The sequence below is a fragment of the Geotrypetes seraphini genome, chromosome 10 (assembly GCF_902459505.1).
Source record: "Geotrypetes seraphini chromosome 10, aGeoSer1.1, whole genome shotgun sequence".
Classification (NCBI taxonomy): Eukaryota; Metazoa; Chordata; class Amphibia; order Gymnophiona; family Dermophiidae; genus Geotrypetes; species Geotrypetes seraphini.
The window spans coordinates 121,845,431-121,865,673 of NC_047093.1; the positions used below are offsets into that span (position 1 = coordinate 121,845,431).

General features: G+C 48.1%; 1 protein-coding gene across 3 annotated transcripts in view; it reads left to right on the top strand.

Annotated features, from left to right (window-relative positions):
* Window positions 1–20,243, top strand: part of CPT1C (carnitine palmitoyltransferase 1C) — a 39,170-nt gene that overhangs the window by 9,183 nt on the left and 9,744 nt on the right. For 2 of the 3 annotated variants that reach the window (XM_033960755.1, XM_033960754.1), the window contains exons 2-10: window positions 2,555–2,734; window positions 12,650–12,828; window positions 15,093–15,232; window positions 15,374–15,545; window positions 15,675–15,776; window positions 15,909–16,046; window positions 16,179–16,256; window positions 17,246–17,353; window positions 18,085–18,172. In XM_033960755.1, coding sequence (XP_033816646.1) covers window positions 12,688–12,828; window positions 15,093–15,232; window positions 15,374–15,545; window positions 15,675–15,776; window positions 15,909–16,046; window positions 16,179–16,256; window positions 17,246–17,353; window positions 18,085–18,172 — 967 coding nt within the window. In that variant the 5' untranslated portion in view covers window positions 2,555–2,734; window positions 12,650–12,687. Of the gene's footprint in view, window positions 1–2,554; window positions 2,735–12,649; window positions 12,829–15,092; window positions 15,233–15,373; window positions 15,546–15,674; window positions 15,777–15,908; window positions 16,047–16,178; window positions 16,257–17,245; window positions 17,354–18,084; window positions 18,173–19,964; window positions 20,050–20,243 lie in introns of all 3 variants that reach the window. The other variant, XM_033960756.1, reaches the window with a different exon arrangement.

Genomic DNA, 20,243 nt, shown 5'->3' on the forward strand with positions numbered 1-20,243 from the left:
CACCTCTGGGGCTCAACTTCTCTATGGTAAGTTCTTAGTGGGCATAAATTTGACCACTTGAAAAAGAGGTATTGGAGGAAGGGAGATGGGCGGGCATATATGGATTTAAGCCCATATCTTACCATGCACTTTGCAAGTGCATGTAGCCACATAGCCTATTCCTTCTCTATTAACGTGCATACCTTATGTTCAGAATTAGCAATAGTGAAAACCATTATTCAAAGGGTTTGAAAAATCCAAGACTATTTGTCACATATTTTCCAGCTACATTTAGCCAGGTAGAAACAAGGGACGCTGGAGCATTAGCACAGTCTCGTTTTTCTTTAGATAGTACTCGTATTCAGCACCTTTCAGCAAGTTATCTAGATTCCAGATATAACATTTCCTGCACATGCCTAGTTGTTTCTCTGCTTCAGTACTTGGATCGTGGTGTTTGTATGTCTGGTGTGCTTAGCTGTAGTGTGTGGTTCTCGTGCTCTGCTGTATGATGTACAAAGCTCTTTCCTGTGCTGGGCTGAATGTAATGGACCTTCCCCATTTTCTATATTAGATTGTGGGGTGGAAGTGAAAAGCATTCACGCCAGGCTTCTACCACTGCTGGAAGGGAAGGGGTTAGCTATTGTACGAGAGAGGATACCTTTCTCCTACAATACAATATAATTCTGTGCTGTTACCCAGAATCCAGCAACTTGTTCGACCAGTCCTGGCAGAGTCGGAAACAGGTTGGGTTACTTCAGTTTTAGATAGCCGGCAGCACTGAAGTTGGGTAACTTCCAACAACACATGAGTAAGCTGAAGAAATCCTGCCACTGGCTGAGGCGCCTCATGTTCCTGGTGCCCATGGTAGAGCAGGGAGAATTGTTCTCGGACTGGAGCCAGATCAGTGCTACAGTTACAAACTTGCAGCTAAGTGCAGGAAGCTACAAATCACTAACAGCAGAAGAAATTTTAATTCCTAGGCTCTCTCCTGCATTCCCCCCCCCCCCCCACTTGCAGTCTTGCTTCTAATTTTGTGCTCTAATCTTTCCCTAGATTCCTGGTTATATGGCCAGGGTTTGGGAATTTTGAGTGCAGACCAGCATAATTCTCTGGTGACAGGCAGGATAATGCAGCCATTCCTTTGGTGATGTCCTCCGACAACTGCCAGTCCTGAGCTTCCCTTTTCATGTGCTTCAGGCCTGTGCCAGATTTCCTGCTTTTTCCGCTGCATTCTCTTCCCACTCATGCAACCCAGTCAGATGTATTGGCCCTCTCTCCAAATAACAACAACACAAAGTGAACAAAAACTCCATAAGAGGTTTCCATTCAGCACCAGCCTCTGCAGTGCTGACCTAGTGGGCCTCTCAGAAGTTCCAGCAGGATTTTCTGCTCTTGAATGTGCCATGTGCCCAGACCCCATAAATACTACAAGGTCCGAGCACATCCACTGCAGCAGATCTGGCCTTATCTAAGAACAGGGATGTTGAATTCAGGGCAAGATTTTTCAAATGTACCCCCAAGCATTTGGGAATGGAGCTACTATTCCTAAAGCCAGAGGCTTCAGCACTGCTGTGACATGTCAGCAGTCAGCCATGCTTGCGCCTTCCCTGTCCAGCCCCATAGCTGATTCAGGAAAGTCTTCCTCACCCCTTCCCTGCAGCAGTATAAAGCAGACAGAGGATAGGGTGACCATCGCTTCTTCCACCATGCAGCTGACCACAGCACACGCAATTCAGGCAAAGAAGGCAAAATCCTTCAACAGCAGGGGCCAAAAGTCAGCAGTGATCCAGGGACCTTCGGATCATCACTCCACTCTTGAGCAGTCCTCTGTAATCATCATCCAGTTTCCCTCTTTGGTGCAGCTCTTCCACGTACAAATCCGGAACTTATCAGGGCATTTCTCCTGTAATCCTATCTCTTCTATTCACTTCTGGCCTCAGGAGCACAGTGTCTTCCCTCCCCCACTTAGCCATTGGAGCCCTTCCTTCCACCACAAAACCTGTCACTTCCAGTCCCTATTCTCCTACTCCAAAGCCTGCTATCTCCACTGTCTTAATGGGCAGATGTTTTCCTCCAGCAACCCCTCTCCATTTTTTCAGATGACAGAGATGACCCAATACCACAGAGTCCAGATTAACCCTCCTTTAGGATCTCACATGTTTCCTTCAGCATGCTGATTCCCTGCCTTAGCTTCAGCCTGGACGATGTCCCCAAGTGGCAATATGTATATGTTTGTTTATTAAGAACTTTATTTACTGCATAACAGCCTAAAAGGATCTAAGCGGCTCACTTCAGAAAATCCTAAATGATCCCACAATGGTCTCTGAGGACTGTGTCACCCCCCCAAAAAAAAATCCCTCTCTTCCCTTTCAGCAATCCAAACAGGGGCATGTTCCGATAGCTGTTTAGGTTCTATTTGTGCCTTTTTATGGTGTTTTTTAAATATGTTAGTAATAGTAGGAAGCGCAAAAGTGGCATTGTGAGACTCAAAATGTGAAGGGGAGGAATATGTATAAGTTGATAAAGATAAAGGCGAATTACTTAACAAATAGTTCTGTTCTGTGTTGTTCTGCAGGACCGCAGAAGACAAATGCAAATAGAAATGGAGATGTGATAGATCCTGAACAATTTTAAGACTGAAAAAAGCCCAGCATAGACAGAAGTAGCCTCTCCACCATAATTCAGCTCATGAAAAGCTTCAGCTAGAGAGGGCCATTCCCGATTGGCAACCACTGGAGGACATCCTTTGTTACAGGTAAGCAGGTCCTGAAAGCGTTACTTGACTGCCTGCTGCCTGTTCACTTTCTGTTGGAGGAGACTGATAGGGGCTGCAGTGAGGTGCTTACTGGTTTCGTAGCTGTACTTCTGCTTTCTGCATATCTTGGTCACCACTCTTGGTCCTTGATGTAGGTGTCTCTTGGACGTAGATAATGCTTCAGTATGATTCCTTTATATCTTTCCTGTGGGTCTAGTCACAGCTTTCTAATAAACCACATGGAAGATGGACACATTCATATTCTTATACCCAAATAGGAGATTCTCTCTTTTCAAGGTAAACACAGATGTCTCATTATTTTAATTATTATTCTTTAGCACTCTCCAGACCAGTAGAGGTTAACTTTACGAATGGGTATATATCTAATCATGACCAGCAGGTGGAGACTGAAAACAAAACTTTGGGACAGTATATACTATCCTCCCTTCTCTATTTCCCTCAGTCTTCTTTCAGTCTCCAGCAGGTGTTGAGTGATCTGTACCCATCTCTCTTGGTAGGGCTGTTGGAATTTGTTTAGGGGTTTTTTGTCCCTGTTTTTGGCCGGACGGAGCTTGGTCGGGCCCTGTTTGGGGGTCCGTCCGACCTCGGGGGTGTCAAACCCGGCGGGTCACGAGCGGGGTCCCTCCCCCCACTTCCTCCACCTCCCCACATTTTTTTAGAGGAGCCTCAGCAGTAAGCCTTGCCCCCTAAGTCTAGCAAGGCATATTGCTTCGAGAGCCTGTGGAGTCTGTTCTGTAAAAAACATAAAAAAATAAAAAATCCTGAGGTAGTGCTGGTCTGGAGGGTTGTTTCCCTTTAAGAAAACTGTATTTTACTGTATTTTTTCATGTAACCAGCACTTTTTTATAGCTAGGTCGCGTCTGGAGCAATTGTGCCCTTCTCCGGGGGAGTAGGCCACAATTTTAGTCCAGCCGCGAGGCACTCGCGGCCGGCCTGAACTCGGCGGTTTGGGTCGGTGAGGTGGTGGAGCTCCGTCGGCAGCGGCTGCAGGCGCCCAGAGCTCCCCGCCGATGGTGCCTCGCGAGTCGGCTTGGAGCAGTGGGGAAGCCCGGTCTTCCACAACCGCCCACGGAGGGATTCCCCGAAGGATTCCCTCTCAGCTGATTTTTTGACAGCTGATGCCGACTTGCCTGTCTTAGCGGCTGGGACTGTTCAGTCTTCTCAGCCGCTACAGGCCATGGAGGGAGCATTTTTGGCGGGAACTTCGCCATTTTCTTTGTCTGGCCCCTCCATTTTGTCTGCAACCTCAGGTGACCTTCCCCCTGTATGGCGAACACAGGGGCAGGTTTCAGCATGGACCCCTGCTGGGGCAGGGAGTCCCTGGGGACCCCCAGGGGTTTTTTGCCCCCAATTTATTTTCTTTCTTTGTGCGGACTTTTGGGGGTCCCACGTGCGCCTGGGGGGTTTCGGGGGGGGGTTTCCCTCCGCGCCCCCTATGGCTTTGCCTCCCTCTTTTCGTTTGGCGTCCCCTCTTCCTCCTCCCTCATCCAAGCGCCCGCGGGGGGGCTTGGATTGCGAATTGGTGGGCGGAGGAGCGTGTTGGCCTGGTTGAGGACCTGGCTGCTTTGGCGGGCTTCCAGGATCCTCTAGAGGGGACGCCTGTTGGCAGCGGGGCGGCGGGTTTCCCGTCTTCCAGAGCAGATGCGTCCGTGGTGCGCTTTTTTATTCAGAGGGATGAGCTTTTAGACCTGTGTAGCAGGTCTCCTTGGTGCTGCATTTTTGCAGTGGCGCCGCCGGAGACGCCGCGTATGGGGGCCCCTCTGCTTCAGGGGGTCTGTCCTGGTTCCCGCTCTTTTCCTGTGCGTCAGGATTTGCGGGATTTTGTGTTGGCGCAGTGGCCTATGGGCGCAGTTTCGTTTGGTGTGCGCCTTGGCTCTTGGGTATCCCATCCCGGAGGGAGGTAGGGCTACCTTAATTTCGCCAATGGGGAACGCGGTGGTCTCGGCACTTCCTAAGCGGCATACCGTGCCTGTTATGGACGGTTCTGCTCTTAGGGTCTCGGAGGCGCGTGCGTTAGAGACTCTTCTTAAGTATGATTTTGATGTCTCTGCCTTTGGGGTCCAGGCGGCTGTTTGTGGGGAGCTAGTCGCTCGCGCCGTGTTTCGGTGGGCTGAGCGTGTCCTGGATCGGGAGTCTGATGACTGGTCTCTAGTGGATCAGGAGGTAGCGAAGATTGCGATGGCTGCCTCGTTCCTCTCAGATGCTCTTTATGACTTGGTGCGGATTTCGGCTAAGTCTATGGCATGGCCGCGCGGCGTATTTTGTGGCTGCGCGCTTGGGCGGCGGATTCTGCGTCCAAAGCTAAGTTTACTAAAGTTCCCTTTAGGGGGTCTTTTTGTTTGGAGAGGAATTAGATGAGTTGATTCAGACTCTGACGGACTCGAAGGTGCCCCGTCTGACTGAGGACCGTGCCCGCCCTGCGTCTAGGTGTGGGGCTGCCCGGGGGCGTTTGCGGGAATTTCGCAAGTATCGCCCGGGGCGTGGGGCTGCTTCTTTCCCGGCTCAGGGTTTTTCCCGGGGTCGGTTCTTCCAGCGCATGCAGCCCTTTCGGGGGGCCCGTCGGGGGGCAGGGAATCCCTCCGCCGGTTCCCCCGCTTCCCGTCCTGCGCAATGACTCCTTGCCGGCGCCCCCTTTGGTTCCGGTGGGGGCCCGGCTGCGCAAATTTTTCCCCAAATGGGCCGAGATCGCGTCCGATCAGTGGGTCCTTGAGGTGGTGCGGGACGGTTACGCTCTGGAGTTTACCCGCTCTCTGCCGGACTTTTTCCTCGCTTCTCCATGTCAGACTCCATGGAAGACGCAGGCTTTTTGTCAGACCCTTCAGCGTTTGCTAGATCTCGAGGCAGTGGTGCCGGTGTCCCCTACGGAGTGGGGCACCGGCAGGTACTCCATTTACTTTGTGGTGGCCATAAAGGAGGGGACCTTTCGGCCCATCCTGGATTTGAAAGGGGTCAACAGAGCTCTCAAGATTCCGTCTTTCCGCATGGAAACGCTGCGGTCGGTCATTCTGGCGGTTTAGCCGGGGGAGTTTCTTACGTCTCTCGATCTGACGGAGGCCTACTTGCAGGTTCCAATTCGGGCCTCTCATCAGCACTTCCTTCGCTTTGCGATCTTGGGGCGGCACTTTCAGTTCTGTGCGCTTCCCTTTGGTCTGGCCACGGCTCCTCAGACGTTCACCACGGTAATGGTGGTCGTCGCGGCAGCCTTGCGGTCGGTGGGCATCCTGGTTCACCCCTACCTGGACGACTGGTTGATTCGGGCAAAGTCGTTGCAGGAGAGCTCCCGGGTTACGGCTCGGGTGGTGGAGTTTCTCCGGTCGCTGGGCTGGGTGGTCAACCTTTCCAAGAGTCGGTTGGTCCCGGCTCAGCGTCTGGAGTGCCTTGGGGTTATGTTCGACATCTCCTTGGGGAAGGTCTTCCTTCCAGAGGCCCGGGTGAGCAAATTGCAATCTCAGATTCGCCTGCTTTTGGCGTCCCGGGGTCCTCGGGCGCGAGATTTCCTCCAAGTCCTGGGGTCAATGGCGGCGTCCCTGGACGTGGTGAGGTGGGCGCGGGCCCACATGCGTCCTCTTCAGTATGCTCTGCTCCGGAGGTGGTCTCCCCGGAGGCAAGATTTGGATGTTCCGGTTCCCCTGCGAGGCTTGGCGCGCTGCAGTCTGCGCTGGTGGCTCCGGACCCCTCACCTGGTTCAGGGGGTGGGTCTGGATCTCCCGCAGTGGACGGTGCTCCTTACGGATGCGAGTCTCCTCGGTTGGGGGGCTCAGTTTATGGGCCACTCAGCTCGGGGCACCTGGTCCGCGGAGGAGGCCTCCTGGTCGATCAACGAGTTGGAGACCAGAGCGGTCAGGCTGGCGCTGTTAGCTTTCCACTCCCTTTTGCTGGGCAAGTCGGTCAGAGTCCTGCCGGACAATGCCACGGCGGTGGCTTATGTCAATCGTCAGGGGGGCACCAAGAGCACTCCTGTGGCGCAGGAGGCGGCTCGGCTCATGGTTTGGGCGGAGTCCCATCTTCTGGACCTCTCGGCTTCTCATATAGCCGGGGTAGAAAATGTTCAGGCAGACTTCCTCAGTCGTCACTTCCTGGATCCAGGAGAGTGGTTTCTCGGCGCCGGAGCGTTTCGGTTGATAGTGCAAGATTGGGGGCAGCCCCTGATGGACCTGATGGCCACGAGTGGCAACGCCAAAGTGCCCCGCTTCTTCAGTCGTCGCAGGGAAGGGCTGGCCGAGGGTCTGGATGCTCTGGTCCAGCCGTGGCCAACGGAGGGGCTGTTGTATGTGTTCCCTCCTTGGCCGCTGGTGGGCAGAGTGCTTCTTCGCATTGTTCACCATCCGGGTTTGGTGGTGCTGGTGGCTCCGGATTGGCCTCGACGTCCGTGGTATGCGGATCTGGTGAGGCACCTGGTGGCGGTTCCTCTTCCTCTGCCTCTCTCGGACGACCTTCTGATGCAGGGTCCCATTCCCTTGTTCGACCCGTCTCTCTTCTGTCTTACGGCGTGGCTCTTGAAAGGGGTCGCCTTAGCAAGAAGGGATATTCAGACAAGGTGATCTCTACACTGTTGGGGTCCCGGAGGCTTTCTACCTCTCGGGCTTATGTGCGGGTTTGGCGTCTCTTTGAGGAATGGTGTCGGGCGCGGGGAGTGACCTCTTTTCGCGCTTCTCTGCCTAACATTCTAGAGTTCTTGCAGGATGGCCTGGATAGAGGCCTGGCTTGGTCTTCTCTCCGGGTTCATCTTGTGGCCCTGTCGACCTTTCGAGGGTTGGTGTCAGGTCAGCGTTTATCGGCTCTTCCTGATGTGATTCGGTTTCTGCGGGCGGCCAAGTTGCTTAGGCCTCCCCTACGGCCCTCGGTTCCCTCTTGGGATCTTAATCTGGTTCTCTCTGTTTTGGTGCGCCCGCCTTTCGAGCCCTTGGACGACTGTTCTTTGAAGGACCTTACTTTGAAGGCGGTCTTTTTGGTGGCCATTACTTCTGCTAGGCGTATTTCTGAGCTGCAGGCTTTCTCTTGTAGGGCTCCCTTCTTGGAGTTGTCTAGGGAGCGGGTCGTCTTGCGGCCTGTTCCTTCCTTTCTGCCGAAGGTTGTTTCTCCTTTTCATGTCAATCAATCGGTGGTTCTCCCGGTCTTGGGTGGTCGGGAGGGCTCTTCTGAGCAACGGCAGCTGCGCAAGTTGGATGTCGGTCGGGTCCTTCGCTCTGATGTGCAGCGGACCCAGGAATTCCGGAAGTCCGATCATCTCTTTGTCCTCCTGGCTGGTCCTCGTCGGGGAGCTGGCGCTTCTAAGGCTACTATTGCGCGCTGGATCAAGGAGACGATTGCTTCCGCTTATCTTCTGAAACAGCAGCCTGTTCCGGAGTTTCTCAAGGCTCATTCCACTCGGGGTCAGGCGGCTTCTTGGGCTGAGTCGTCGCTCGTGCCTCCGGTGGATATTTGTAAGGCTGCGGTTTGGTCCTCCTTGTATTCTTTTGTTAGACATTATCGGGTAGATGTTCAGGCGCGTCGGGACGCGGTGTTCGGTGAGCGTGTTCTGGTATCGGCCCTTCGGGGGTCCCGCCCATGAGAGGGACTGCTTTGGTACGTCCCATTCGTAAAGTTAACCTCTACTGGTCTGGAGAGTGCTAAAGAAGGAGAAATTAGGTTCTTACCTGCTAATTTACTTTCTTTTAGCTTCTCCAGACCAGTAGAGGTCCCCACCCTGTCTGTTGTTGTTGTTGTTGTTGGGGCTGTTTTCGCGGGCAGTTTTTGTTTTTTGCTGCGGGTTCTAGTATTTTTCTAGGGCCGGGGAGAATTAAAGAACAGCGGCTGTGGCTCGGCTGGCTTAGCTGGCGAGCTGTGGGGACATTTTCCTTCGGGTATTTCTCCTCTGCATTTTCCAACAGCATTTGGGTATGTTATTTGTTACTCCTGTTCGGAGTATTGTTTTCTTCCTGTTTTCCAGTTCTTGGTTCTGCTTGGCTATTCGGCAGACTGAGGGAAATAGAGAAGGGAGGATAGTATATACTGTCCCAAAGTTTTGTTTTCAGTCTCCACCTGCTGGTCATGATTAGATATATACCCATTCGTAAAGTTAACCTCTACTGGTCTGGAGAAGCTAAAAGAAAGTAAATTAGCAGGTAAGAACCTAATTTCTCCTTTTTAATTATTATGTTTCTGAATTTACATATATGTTATAATAAATTTGATTTTGTAGACCCCTGTAAGCACCACAGGTCACCTCTTTTGTTTTTTCCACATTCTTATTCTGCCATATTCACGCACCTCCTGCCAGGATGTGGAGATACCAGAGAGCTCCTCTGAATTGTTCTTGCCCTAGACCATTTGTCCAGAGCTGATACATGTGAATTCTGGTGTAAACCTCAGAAATCCAGGGTCAGCAGAGATCAGTCCCAGAGTGAGAAGAGTAACATGCTTAGGCAGGCAAAAGATTGGGGGGAGGGGAGTGGGAATACACATTAAAGTAGCAATCTGTTAAACCTGTCTTTCAGGGCTTGGAGTTCAGCTTTTGTTAAAATTCAGCCACAGCTGATTATGGGATAGAGCTGTAGCACACACCTTACCCTGCAGATTCGAATAGGCATTTCTCTTGTGGTTAGGCAGGATTCCTCTTGTTCTGAGTGGCTAGGGAGAGTCTATGGTTGGTAGAGACAGAACTGTAGAAAAGCGCCATTTTTACAGAAAGGCTCAAGAGCAAGTTCTGGTTTGCTTCCAGGATTGTGTTGTTGGAATTACTGGGGAATGTACCGTTAACCACTCTGTATTGGCTTCATCCTCTTGCTGCACTGCAGGTGCTGCTTCTCACTTTTTCATTGCCCTTTGAGCTTGTATGTACATTTCCTCTGTATCAAGGGTGAGAGCTGTACGTCAGACTCACAGCTCTCTTCCTTTGAGAAATGGTAGCCAGAAGCTTGCAGCTAGCATCTAGTAATTTTATGGCCTCATGTCCTGAATGTTTTCTCCCGTAGATATTTTAATATTTCAGAAAGTTAAACACACCAGGCAGCTGAAAATGGCACTGCTAAGTCTCTTGGGTTCTTGAACTCCAAGCAATTTATTACGCTCTTCAGGCCTTCCGTCCGTGGATTTCCAAAGGAAACATTCTTATTCAGACGGACGATCAAGTGACTATATTTTATGTAAACAAGTAGGGGGGCTTGGGATCCTTCTGACTCTAGGGAAGCTTACTGTCTATGGAACTAAGCTCTTTTTCTTCACGTGAATCTTCATGCAGTCTATATTCCAGGGAAACACAATATCCTGGCAGACTCCTTCAGCAGGAAACTCGATCCTCATGAGTGGACCCTAAATCCTACTGTTCTACACCACATTTTCCAACAATGAGGGACTCCCAGGTGGATCTCTTCACTTCTGAGAAAGGCAGGAGAGGGGAGATATGATGGAGATGTTTAAATATCTACGTGATGTGAATGCACATGAGTCTTTCATTTGGAAGGAACCTCTGGAATGAGAGGGCATAGGATGAAGATAAGAGATGATAGTACTACTCGAAAGGGTCCAGAGAAGAGCAACAAAAATGGTTAAGGGACTGGAGGAGTTGCCATACAATGAGAGATTAGAGAAACTGGGCCTCTTCTCCCTTGAAAAGAGGAGACTGAGAGGGGACATGATCGAAACATTCAAGATATTGAAGGGAATTGACTTAGTAGAGAAAGAGAGATTGTTCACCCTCTCCAAGGTGAAGAGAATGAGAGGGCACTCGCTGAAGTTAAAAGGGAATAGATTCTGTACAAACATAAGGAAGTTCTTCGCACACCAGAGAGTGGTAGAAATCTGGAACGCTCTTCCAGAGGCTGTTATATGGGTTCAAGAAAAGGTTGGACAAGTTCCTGCTGGAACAGAACATACGCAGATAAGGCTAGACTCAAATAGGGCACTGGTCTTTGACCTAAGGGCCACCCCCTGAGCGGATTGCTGGGCACGATGGACCACTGGTATGACCCAGCAGCGGCAAATCTTATGTTCTTAGGCTCAGGAGTAATCTAAGGAAATACTTTTTTTTACAGAGGATGGTAGATGTGTGGAACAGTCTCCCGGAAGAGGTGGTGGAGACAGAGACTCTCAATTCAAGAAAGCCTGGGATAGGCACCTGGGATCTCTTAGAGAGAGGTAGAGATAATGGTTACTGCGGATGGTCAGACTAGATGGGCCATTTGGCCTTTATCTGCCATCATGTTTTAATGCTCAATGCAACCTGTTTTTCTCCCTATGTCCAGCTGCATGAGCAATAGCAAGAGATGCATTTTCCATTCAATAGGGCATAATCTCTATGCTTTCCCACAGTTTCCTCTCATTTCCAGGGTTCTTCAAAAAGTTACTGCAGACAACTCATACTCATTGCACCCTGGTGGCCCAGACAGATATGGTATCCACTGCTCCTGGATGCTCCTCCAATTCCATTAGGGGACCATCCTTCTCTCTCAACAGAACAGCCAACTACTGCATCCCAATCACTGCAGTCTCAGTCTCACGGCTTGGAAATTAAGACTTCATTCCTAACCAGCCTTCCTTTCTCACAATCAGTAAAGTCCGTTCTGCTTGCAGCAAGACGACCTTCCACTAGAAAATCTTTATCAGGCTAAATGGAATCATTTTTCATTATGGGCACATGCTCGAAGTCAAGATCCTCTTCATTGCACATTGGATTAATCTTCACATATCTTTTACACTTGTCAGACTCCGGCCTAAAGACAAACTTTGTAAGATTTCATTTGTCAGCCATTTCAGCATACCACTCATTGGTGCATAGTAAACCTGTTTCACAGAACCCTCTCATTTCTCATTTTATGAGGGGTCTTACCAATCTTAGACCTCCACCGAGAGACCCTCCTCCATCCTGGGACCTCAATGTAGTCTTGGAACAATTGATGAAAGACCCTTTTGAGCTGCTGGGATCTGCATCTCTCACCTTTCTTTCCTGGAAAACAGCCTTTCTTACAGTGCTCACATTAACTAGAACAGTTAGTGAGCTTCAAGCTTTAGTCACGTATTATCCTTATTTACAATTTTTTCCAAATAAAGTGCAATTACAGAATCATCCTAAATTTATTCCCAGGGTGGTTTCAGAATTCCACCTTAATCAAACCATCACTTTGCCATCGTCTTTCTACCTCCTCACTCCTCTGCAGCAGAAGAATACCTTCATACATTAGATTTCAGACGAGCACTTCTTTTTTACCTCAAGGAGACTTTTCAATTCCGCAAATCCAGCCAACTATTCATTTCCTACAGTCCAGCTACCCTTGGCCATCCAGCAACTAAAAGAGCTATATCATCATGGATTACACGCTGCATCCACTCTTGTTACGCAAGAGCTCATATTAAAATCCTGCAAGATAGTAGAGGCATAAAACAATATTAACAGTTAAATGTATCCTTGAATAGAAATGTTTTTAAGTTTAATTTAAATTTGGTAAGAGAGGAGTCTTCCTGAAGGTATACTGTTCCATAGAGATGGGACAGTGACAGAAAAAATTGATTTTCTGGTGATAGAATTTCTAATAGATTTTGATTACTTGAGCGTAGTGATTGTGTATGTGTATATGGAGTAAGATATCTATTGATGAATCCCGGGGATTATGTCATTCTGGTTTTAAAAGTTAGGAGTAGAATTTTATAAGTAAGGCGATGTGATATGGGCAACCAATGCGCTTTGATTAGAAGGAGGTTACATGATTGAATTTTTTTGCTATGAATGGCAGGCAGGGAAGAAAACACTGATTTGTCACTGCCCTTGGGGCAGGTCCCATATACTCTGAATGATCGCTTCTCAATTTCAGTCCAAGAGGAAATGGAATTAATTTATGAAAATCTCTGACACAAAGCATCTCACATGCTCCATCTCACACACCCACTTCAAAGACAATTTTCTGTCCATTTCTTTTTCAGGTGTACTGTTAACATCTCAAGTTTAAGCCTGTGCCAAGATGGCAGAAGCCCACCAAGCTGTTGCATTTCAGTTTACCGTCACCCCCGAAGGCATTGACCTCCAGCTCAGCCATGAGGCCCTCAGACAAGTCTATTTATCTGGACTCCGCTCCTGGAAGAAGAAATTTGCCAGGTTTAAAGTGAGTTTCTTTATCGTCTATCTAGACCGGCATAGACGAATGGGTCTACACTTCTCTGCCAGCAGGTGGAGACTGAGAACACATTGACTTTTGGCAGTAGTACAAGTGGGCTGTGCAGTCCCATTTACAATCAGTCTGTTCGCAGTCTCCAGCAGGTGGAGGTGATAAGCTTGTGCAGTCTTTCCTCTTGTTAGTCAGGGCCTATTGGATCTGATTAGTGGCCTTTTTTATTGTCCCTTTTTCTACCTGGACAGAGCTTGGGGGACCCTTTCGGGGGTCCATCCAACCTCAGGGATGCCACACTCCTGCGGCCGAGTTCCTTCCCCCATGTCCCCAATTTTTTTATTAGAGATGCCTCAGCTGTCGCCTTGCCTGAAGGCAAAGACTATAGCTTTGAGAGCCAGTGGGGTCTGCTCCTGGTAAAGTTTTTCTTAAAAAAAAAATAAACAAGTCCTGAGGCAGTGCCGGTCTGAATGGAAGCCATAATTGCTCTTAATTGCTTTTTGTTGCAAACTGGCACTTTGTTTTTCCTCCTTAGTGGTTTGAAAAAGTGCTCATTGTGCTCCCGCCAAGTGGTTGAGGCTAGAGAATGACATGGTGGCTGTTACCCCCGGATAGCTGCAGGTAACCTGCCAAAACAGGGGGGGGGGGAAGAGTGCTCACTGCGGGTACGGGGACAAGGCCATCCACCGCCCCGTGGAGCGGTGAATGGCCTTGTCCCCACAGTTAAGGGAGGGAATGCGCGCGGCCCCCTCCCTCCCCTTTACTTTTGCGGCGTGTTTTAAGTTTGAGTAACTTGTTCAAAGCCACTGGAGCCTGCATGCAGTCGCGTGCGTCTGTGGGCGGAAGCTTCTCCTCTGACGCAACTTCCGATTGCCGCAAAGGTAAAGGGGAGGGAGGGAGATGCTCGGACCGCGTAAGGGGTGCTTAAGGGCGGTGAGGTGGTGAGAGGGAAGGGTGGTGGTGGAAAGGAAAGGAACAGCCGCTGAATGGGGTGGAGAGGAACAGATGCTGAAAGGAAATGGTGAACAGAAAGGGGGGAGAAGATGCTGAAGGGAAATGGGGAAGAGAGAGTGGGGAGAAGACGCTGAAGGGAAATGGGGAAGACAGAGTGGGGAGAAGACGCTGGAAGGGAAATGGGGAAAACAAGAGTGGGGAGAAAACGCTGAAGGGAAATGGGAAACAGAGAGTGGGGAGAAGATGCTGGAAGGGAAGAAGACATAGATGCCAGACCAATTGGGGGGGGGAGTGAAGGGAGAGGCACAGTAACAGAGCAAATGGAAGATGCAGAGAGAAGACAGACAGTGGATGGAAGGAATTGAATGAGAAGATGAGGAAAGCAGAAACCAGACAACAAAGGTAGAAAAAAAAATTCTATTTATTTATTTTTTTTTGCTTTAGTATATTAGTTGTATTGATAAAAATTTATAAACAAAGCCCTGCCAGCTGAACATCTCTTTCTCTAGTTCAGCAGCCAGAACTTTGATTTATAAGGAAGGAATAAGCTAAATATTGCAGTACTGAGGCTTGTATGGATGCTGCAGGGATAGTAGTCATGGGAAAGGGGCGGTAACAGTGGTCGCAGGGACAGTGGTCGCGGACAAATTTTTTTCCCCATGTCATTCTCTAGTTGAGGTGTCTGGCATCTGCATGAAGTGCTCCGAGCGCTGCAAAGGGGACTCCTCTGCTTTGGGTGCTGGTGAGTAGGGTTCCCCTTCGTGCTTGCACCACTTGTGAGCAGTCGGCGGTGGGGAGGCCTGGGCTTCCCCTATTGCCCACAAAGGGATTTCCCCAGCTGGCGGTGTGGGAAATCAGGTTTCCCTTACCGCCGATAGTGCTGAAGATTCCCTTACTGCTACAGCTGTTTTTGCAGGCAGTTCTGCTTTAGCGGCTGGGCCCATTCAGGCCTCTTTGCCACTACAGACATCGGGGGAGTTTTTTTCAGCGGGTTTTTCTTCAGTTTTGGCGGGAAGCTCTGCCATTTTGCCCGTGGCCTTGTGGAAGAAGAAATTTGCCAGGTTTAAAGTGAGTTTCTTCCATACAGGGCTTTTTTGCTGTGCTTTGTATTGGGTGGGTTATTTCTGCTTTCCATTGCTTCCCATGCTACTCTTTGCTGAGCCCTGTTCCCCAGGACAACCTTGTGTTCTTGTGCTCTTCATTTTATACCACAGACCATTGCAAAGCCAATGATGATGATATAAATTCATCAGCAGCTGAGGAGATGTCAATTGCTTAACCCCACACTCTTCTTTCCTTGTACACAGAACAGCATTATCACTGGGGTGTACCCTGCAAGTCCCTCCAGCTGGCTGTTTGTCGTTATCACCATCATAGCAGCAATGTATACACGGGTGGACCCCTCCTTGGGTATGATTGGGAAGATTAAAGAGCATCTGCCAGTCAGGTAGCACCACTTGCCTGTGTCTAAATGTCCTGCTCTGTCCCTCCTCTCATTCTCTCCTCTCTTCCACAATGCATACATGTTTCACCAAGGTCTGCAGTCCCTCCTCTGTGTACCACTCATTCTCTCTCTTGTCTTCTGCAGTGCATACCTGTCTCACCAGGGCCAGAACATTATTAGTGGTTTGCTCTTCTCCACAATCCTCTGGCTGGCTCTCATTATGACCATGAGATACATTCTGAAGCAGCTGCTTTCCTACCACGGCTGGATGTACGACCAGCATGGAAAGATGTCTGCCACCACCAAACTCTGGCTGGTATATGGTTTCTCCTTGCTAGGCTTGTCATGGTGCTGTCGTTTAGTTCTTTGATTGTCTTGGTGGGGGGCTGGTTTTCTTCATAGGATTGGATTCCTGAGTTGTTAATGCTTGCCTTTGAACCTCCAGACTTTGGTGAAGATTTTCTCTGGTCGAAAACCCATGCTGTACAGTTACCAAGCTTCCCTTCCTCGCCTTCCAGTTCCTCACATCAAAGACACGATGACCAGGGTGAGGTTAAGTGTTGCACAGTGGCATCTCATGTGAGCACGTGACTCTTTGGGCACTGATGGTCTGTCTGTTGGTGGGAAAGCACAGTTCTTTAGCTAGATGACGTCTGAGATGCATCCCTTTGTTTTCTAGTACTTGGAATCTGTCAGACCACTGATGAATGACCAAGAATTCAAAAGGATGACGGGCTTGGCAAAGGACTTTGAAGTGAACCTGGCTCCACGGCTCCAGTGGTATCTAAAGCTTAAGTCCCTTTGGGCCTCTAACTACGTAAGAAAACATTGATGCTTTATTATCTCCTGATATCTGCTAACTCTCTCTCTCTTTGTGCATCCTGCACTGGGTGCTCTCAGTTTCTGTTTTGTGGTGTCATTAATGGAGCCCCCGCCGTCTCTTTTCCAGGTGAGTGACTGGTGGGAGGAGTATATCTACCTGCGAGGGCGGAGCCCCCTCATGGTAAACAGCAACTATTACGCCATGGTGAGTGCTGCTGCCTACTTATCAGTATTGTATGTGTAAGATACATATTAAGCACCTTTAACAGAGGCAGCCTGAGGCATCCCTGCTGCTAGAAGACAGCAGTGTCCATCCCTGGACAGCTTTCCTAAGCCATCACTCAGATGAATATGCTTTGAGAGATTCCTGAAAGCTGGGCATGTTTGCAGCACTTGAGGACCGGAGCTGTGGCCCTCCTGGTAGAAGAGAAGTCATTTTACTGGGTGACAGTAAAATAAGGCTACTTAGTAATGGGGTTCTCTGTGACTGATTTCACCCTCTTTGTCCAGAGAGAATAGAGCTCTGTGATGACGTGCCATCTACTATAATATTTTCCATAAAGTTAAGGTCCTCTTGGGCAGGATCTTATCAGTTACCTGTTCCCCCATTAGGGAGTGGCTTCATTTGCGCAGCTTGCTCTGTTATTGTGTTAAAAACAAGCGGGTGAGTGTGTTTAGCTTTAAACTAAGCTACTGAAAGTTTCTTCTCATAGTGTGCTAGTGATAGGAGGAGCCTAAGAACTGAAGGTACTGGGACTCTGGACAATTCACTTAACCCTCCCATTGCCCCAAGAACAAAATAAGTACCTGTAAATAATATGTAAACCACTTTGATTGTAATCACGGAAAATGGAATGTCAAATCCCATCACCTTTCCCTTTTTTTTTTTTATATTAAAGATACAGATTGACACAGGGACAAATTTTCCCCCGTCCCCGCGGGAACTCATTTTCCCATCCTGGAGAGTTCTTTTCCTGTCCCTGCCCCGTTCCTGCAATCTCTGTCCTTATCTGCAGAGCTTACAGGAATGGGGCAGAAGTCGCGGGGAGGGGGAAATTGAGTCATTCTCTAATTAAAGACCAAAGAGGGATGTGGAGTTTAGTTCCCGGGAGGAATGCGCTCTTCATGGGTTGAGCGGGATGCAGAATCTGTGCCTTTTCTTTCCATTCACTAAGCACCTCTTTCACTTGCTAGGATTTTCTATATGTCACTCCAACTCCCGTCCAGGCCGCCCGGGCTGGTAACACTGTGCATGCCATCCTGTTATACCGCCGCAGGCTGAGCCGTGAGGAGCTGAAGCCGGTAAGCATTGTTGGGTCTAACGGTGTGTGTAAGTGGCAGGTTAGAGTAGATATGATTAACCATAACCTCGAGTTATCATTCTCTAGAGAGCCTGGGACTTAGTGGGTGCAGCTCTGAATGTCCTGATGTTTGTCAAATGCTTTTAGAGTGCCTAGAGACTAAGGTTGGTACCTGGGTAGAAATGTAAATTAGATCAGGGCCCTGATTCTGCTAAGTCAGATTTAATTAGACGTAATTTAAAGTTAGGTGCTTAACTCGAAAACCTTGATTAAAATATAGAAACCTGGCGTGGTTAGGGGGCGGATCATGGGTATGTTTTCAAGTTAGGTACCTCTTTGTGAATTAGGTGCCAATGGCTCTAATATTGGCGCATAATTTTAGGCAAAGAAAACCCTGGGGTAAATTGGGAACGCCTAAATGTTAAGCATGATTCTATAATAGACGCCTAAGTTTTATAGAATAAGCTAACAGATCAGTCAACGAGTTAGCCCCATACGGCGTCACCAGCCTGAGGCACAGTGGAACAGCCCTGTAGAATGTCTGGTTGGTTTTTCTGTATGTGTGTCTGGTTGGGGGGCAGGGGGACGGGAAGAGGTGCAGAGGGCTGGGGGACTGATCTTGCATTCTGTTGTTATCTCCCTTCCATGGAACCTATCTGACCCTGTGGCACCCCTGGCTGGTGCTCACCCGCATGCCTCCTCCCCTCCGTCCTTCCCTCTTTGTGAGCACAGAGCAGGGTCCCAGGATCCATTATCCCGCTCTGTTCATCCCAGTGGGAGCGAACCTTTAACACCACACGCATACCTGGAGCAGAGACAGGTGAGTTCCTGGGTGAGCCAGAAACAGGCTCTAGTGGTGAACGGACCTAACAGAATCCATCTTTCCTTCTTCTTCCTTCTCACTGTCTCTAAGGTTTGCTCACTTGCTCTGAGGCTTTTTCCTAGTAGATTGAAAACTTTTCGATTTATTAATAATTTAACACCTCTTCCAATTCAAAAATCTACATATCAAAATATCTGGCTAAACTCCAGGATCCAAATAGGCGGTTTTAAGTTATCTGGAAGGATTGGATTAAAGCAGGTATACGAACCTTAAATGATGTTATATCTAATGATAAACTGCTGGATTTTTCACAGTTGCAACTTCAATTTGGCCTTGGTAAAAAACAAAGTTATAAGTGGTTGCAACTGAAGCAGGCTATTCAGGCAGGGTTCCCTGAATGGAAATCTCTTAATAATCAATTTAGTTTAGATTTCTTATGCTTTCAGGCAGACTTCCTGGGACACCAGGCCGCACAGTAGTATAAATTATTATCTGGCTATTTAAATAAGAAACTAAAGACTGGACTTAAGAGATATTTGGAGCATTGAGATTATGCATCTCAATGGACACGTATTTGGTCTTGGAGGATGAGATGTACAATGTCGTCTGCGTCTATGAGGCAAACATGGTTTTTCCTGTTGCATAGAGCACTCTGGACCCCTGTTCGTTTACAAAAATTGGATTGCTCTAGGTCTAATAGATGTTGGCATTGTCATCTCGAGGCTGGAACTTTAGATCATTTATTGTTTTATTGTCCATTCATTAAGGCTTTTTGGCAGTCTATTTGGGATCAAATAAATTGCTTGTTATGTAGCATTGTCATATGACACAGTTTTATTTGGCATGTCCATGAGAGCTAAAAGTCAAATATCTGCTAATAATAACAAGCTTTTGATGATATTGACAGGAGTTGCCATCCAACAAATAACATAATTGGAAGGATTGTAAAAGGCTGAATTATTGTTTCTGGTGGAATTCAGTTTGTCACGTGTATAAAATGGAAAGAGCGTTGGCAGTTCAAAAAGGTTATTATAATAAATTTAAGGATGTGTGGGGACCATTATTAAATTGTTATAATGAATAATTTACACTTTTCCCAATTTTAATTCACATGTGGATTTGGGATGGGGGATTCTTGGTTTTCCACTAATAATATATATATGAAAGACATAAGATATTATTTTCATGAGATATAATATAGTTGTATTTGAATTTGGGAGGGGGGTGGGGGTTAAATCTTCTTGTTGTATGATATTGTAGATTTTCAAGTGTTATTGTAATATATTTGTTTGATATTTATTGTACACTTGTTGTAAGTTATAAAATGAATAAAGAAATTAAAAAAAAAAAATTGTTCAGCTAATATTAGATACTATTAGTTAATTCACAGGCCACCTTCAGCAGAAAGTTCGTGACTGGATAGCTTCAGTTAGCCAGTTATTGCATCTTATCCCCATTCAAGTACTCCAGAATATCAGAACATCCATAGAGGGATCTTTTTTTCTAGATAAAACTGGAAGAAACTCTACAGCTTGTGTGCAAACCTAAAGGAAAAGGCCGGGGAGATGGACTACTAAGACCGGTGAAGGGCCTTGTGTGTGTTGTGTATAAAAAGGGTCTGATCTCTTCAAGGCTATTGATCATGATCTCTCTACCTCCCTTTCCTCCTGTCTGGTTTTTTTTTGCTTTTGTTCTTTGTCACTCTTTTGCGTCTTGTTCCCTCTGGCTTTTCCTTCTTCTCTCTCTCTCTCTCTGCCCTCCCCTTCCCTCTGCTCTTTTCTTCTCACAGCTGATGATCCAGGGCACCTTACCCATGTGCTCCGCTCAATACGAGCGCATGTTTAACACAATTCGCATCCCAGGCTTGGACACAGGTAGGACATTTTCCTGTCCAGATACAGGAGAGCAATGCAGAAGACCTTTAGCAGTAGCTCTCAGGCTTTTACCTTTCTAAAATACAGGCATGAGAGAGAACTTGAGCTTGGCCTCATAAAACAGAAGAGGGAGGAAGCCTGACATAGCAAGTTGCATTACTAGCACAAATAATGTGAGGCTCATACAATGACTG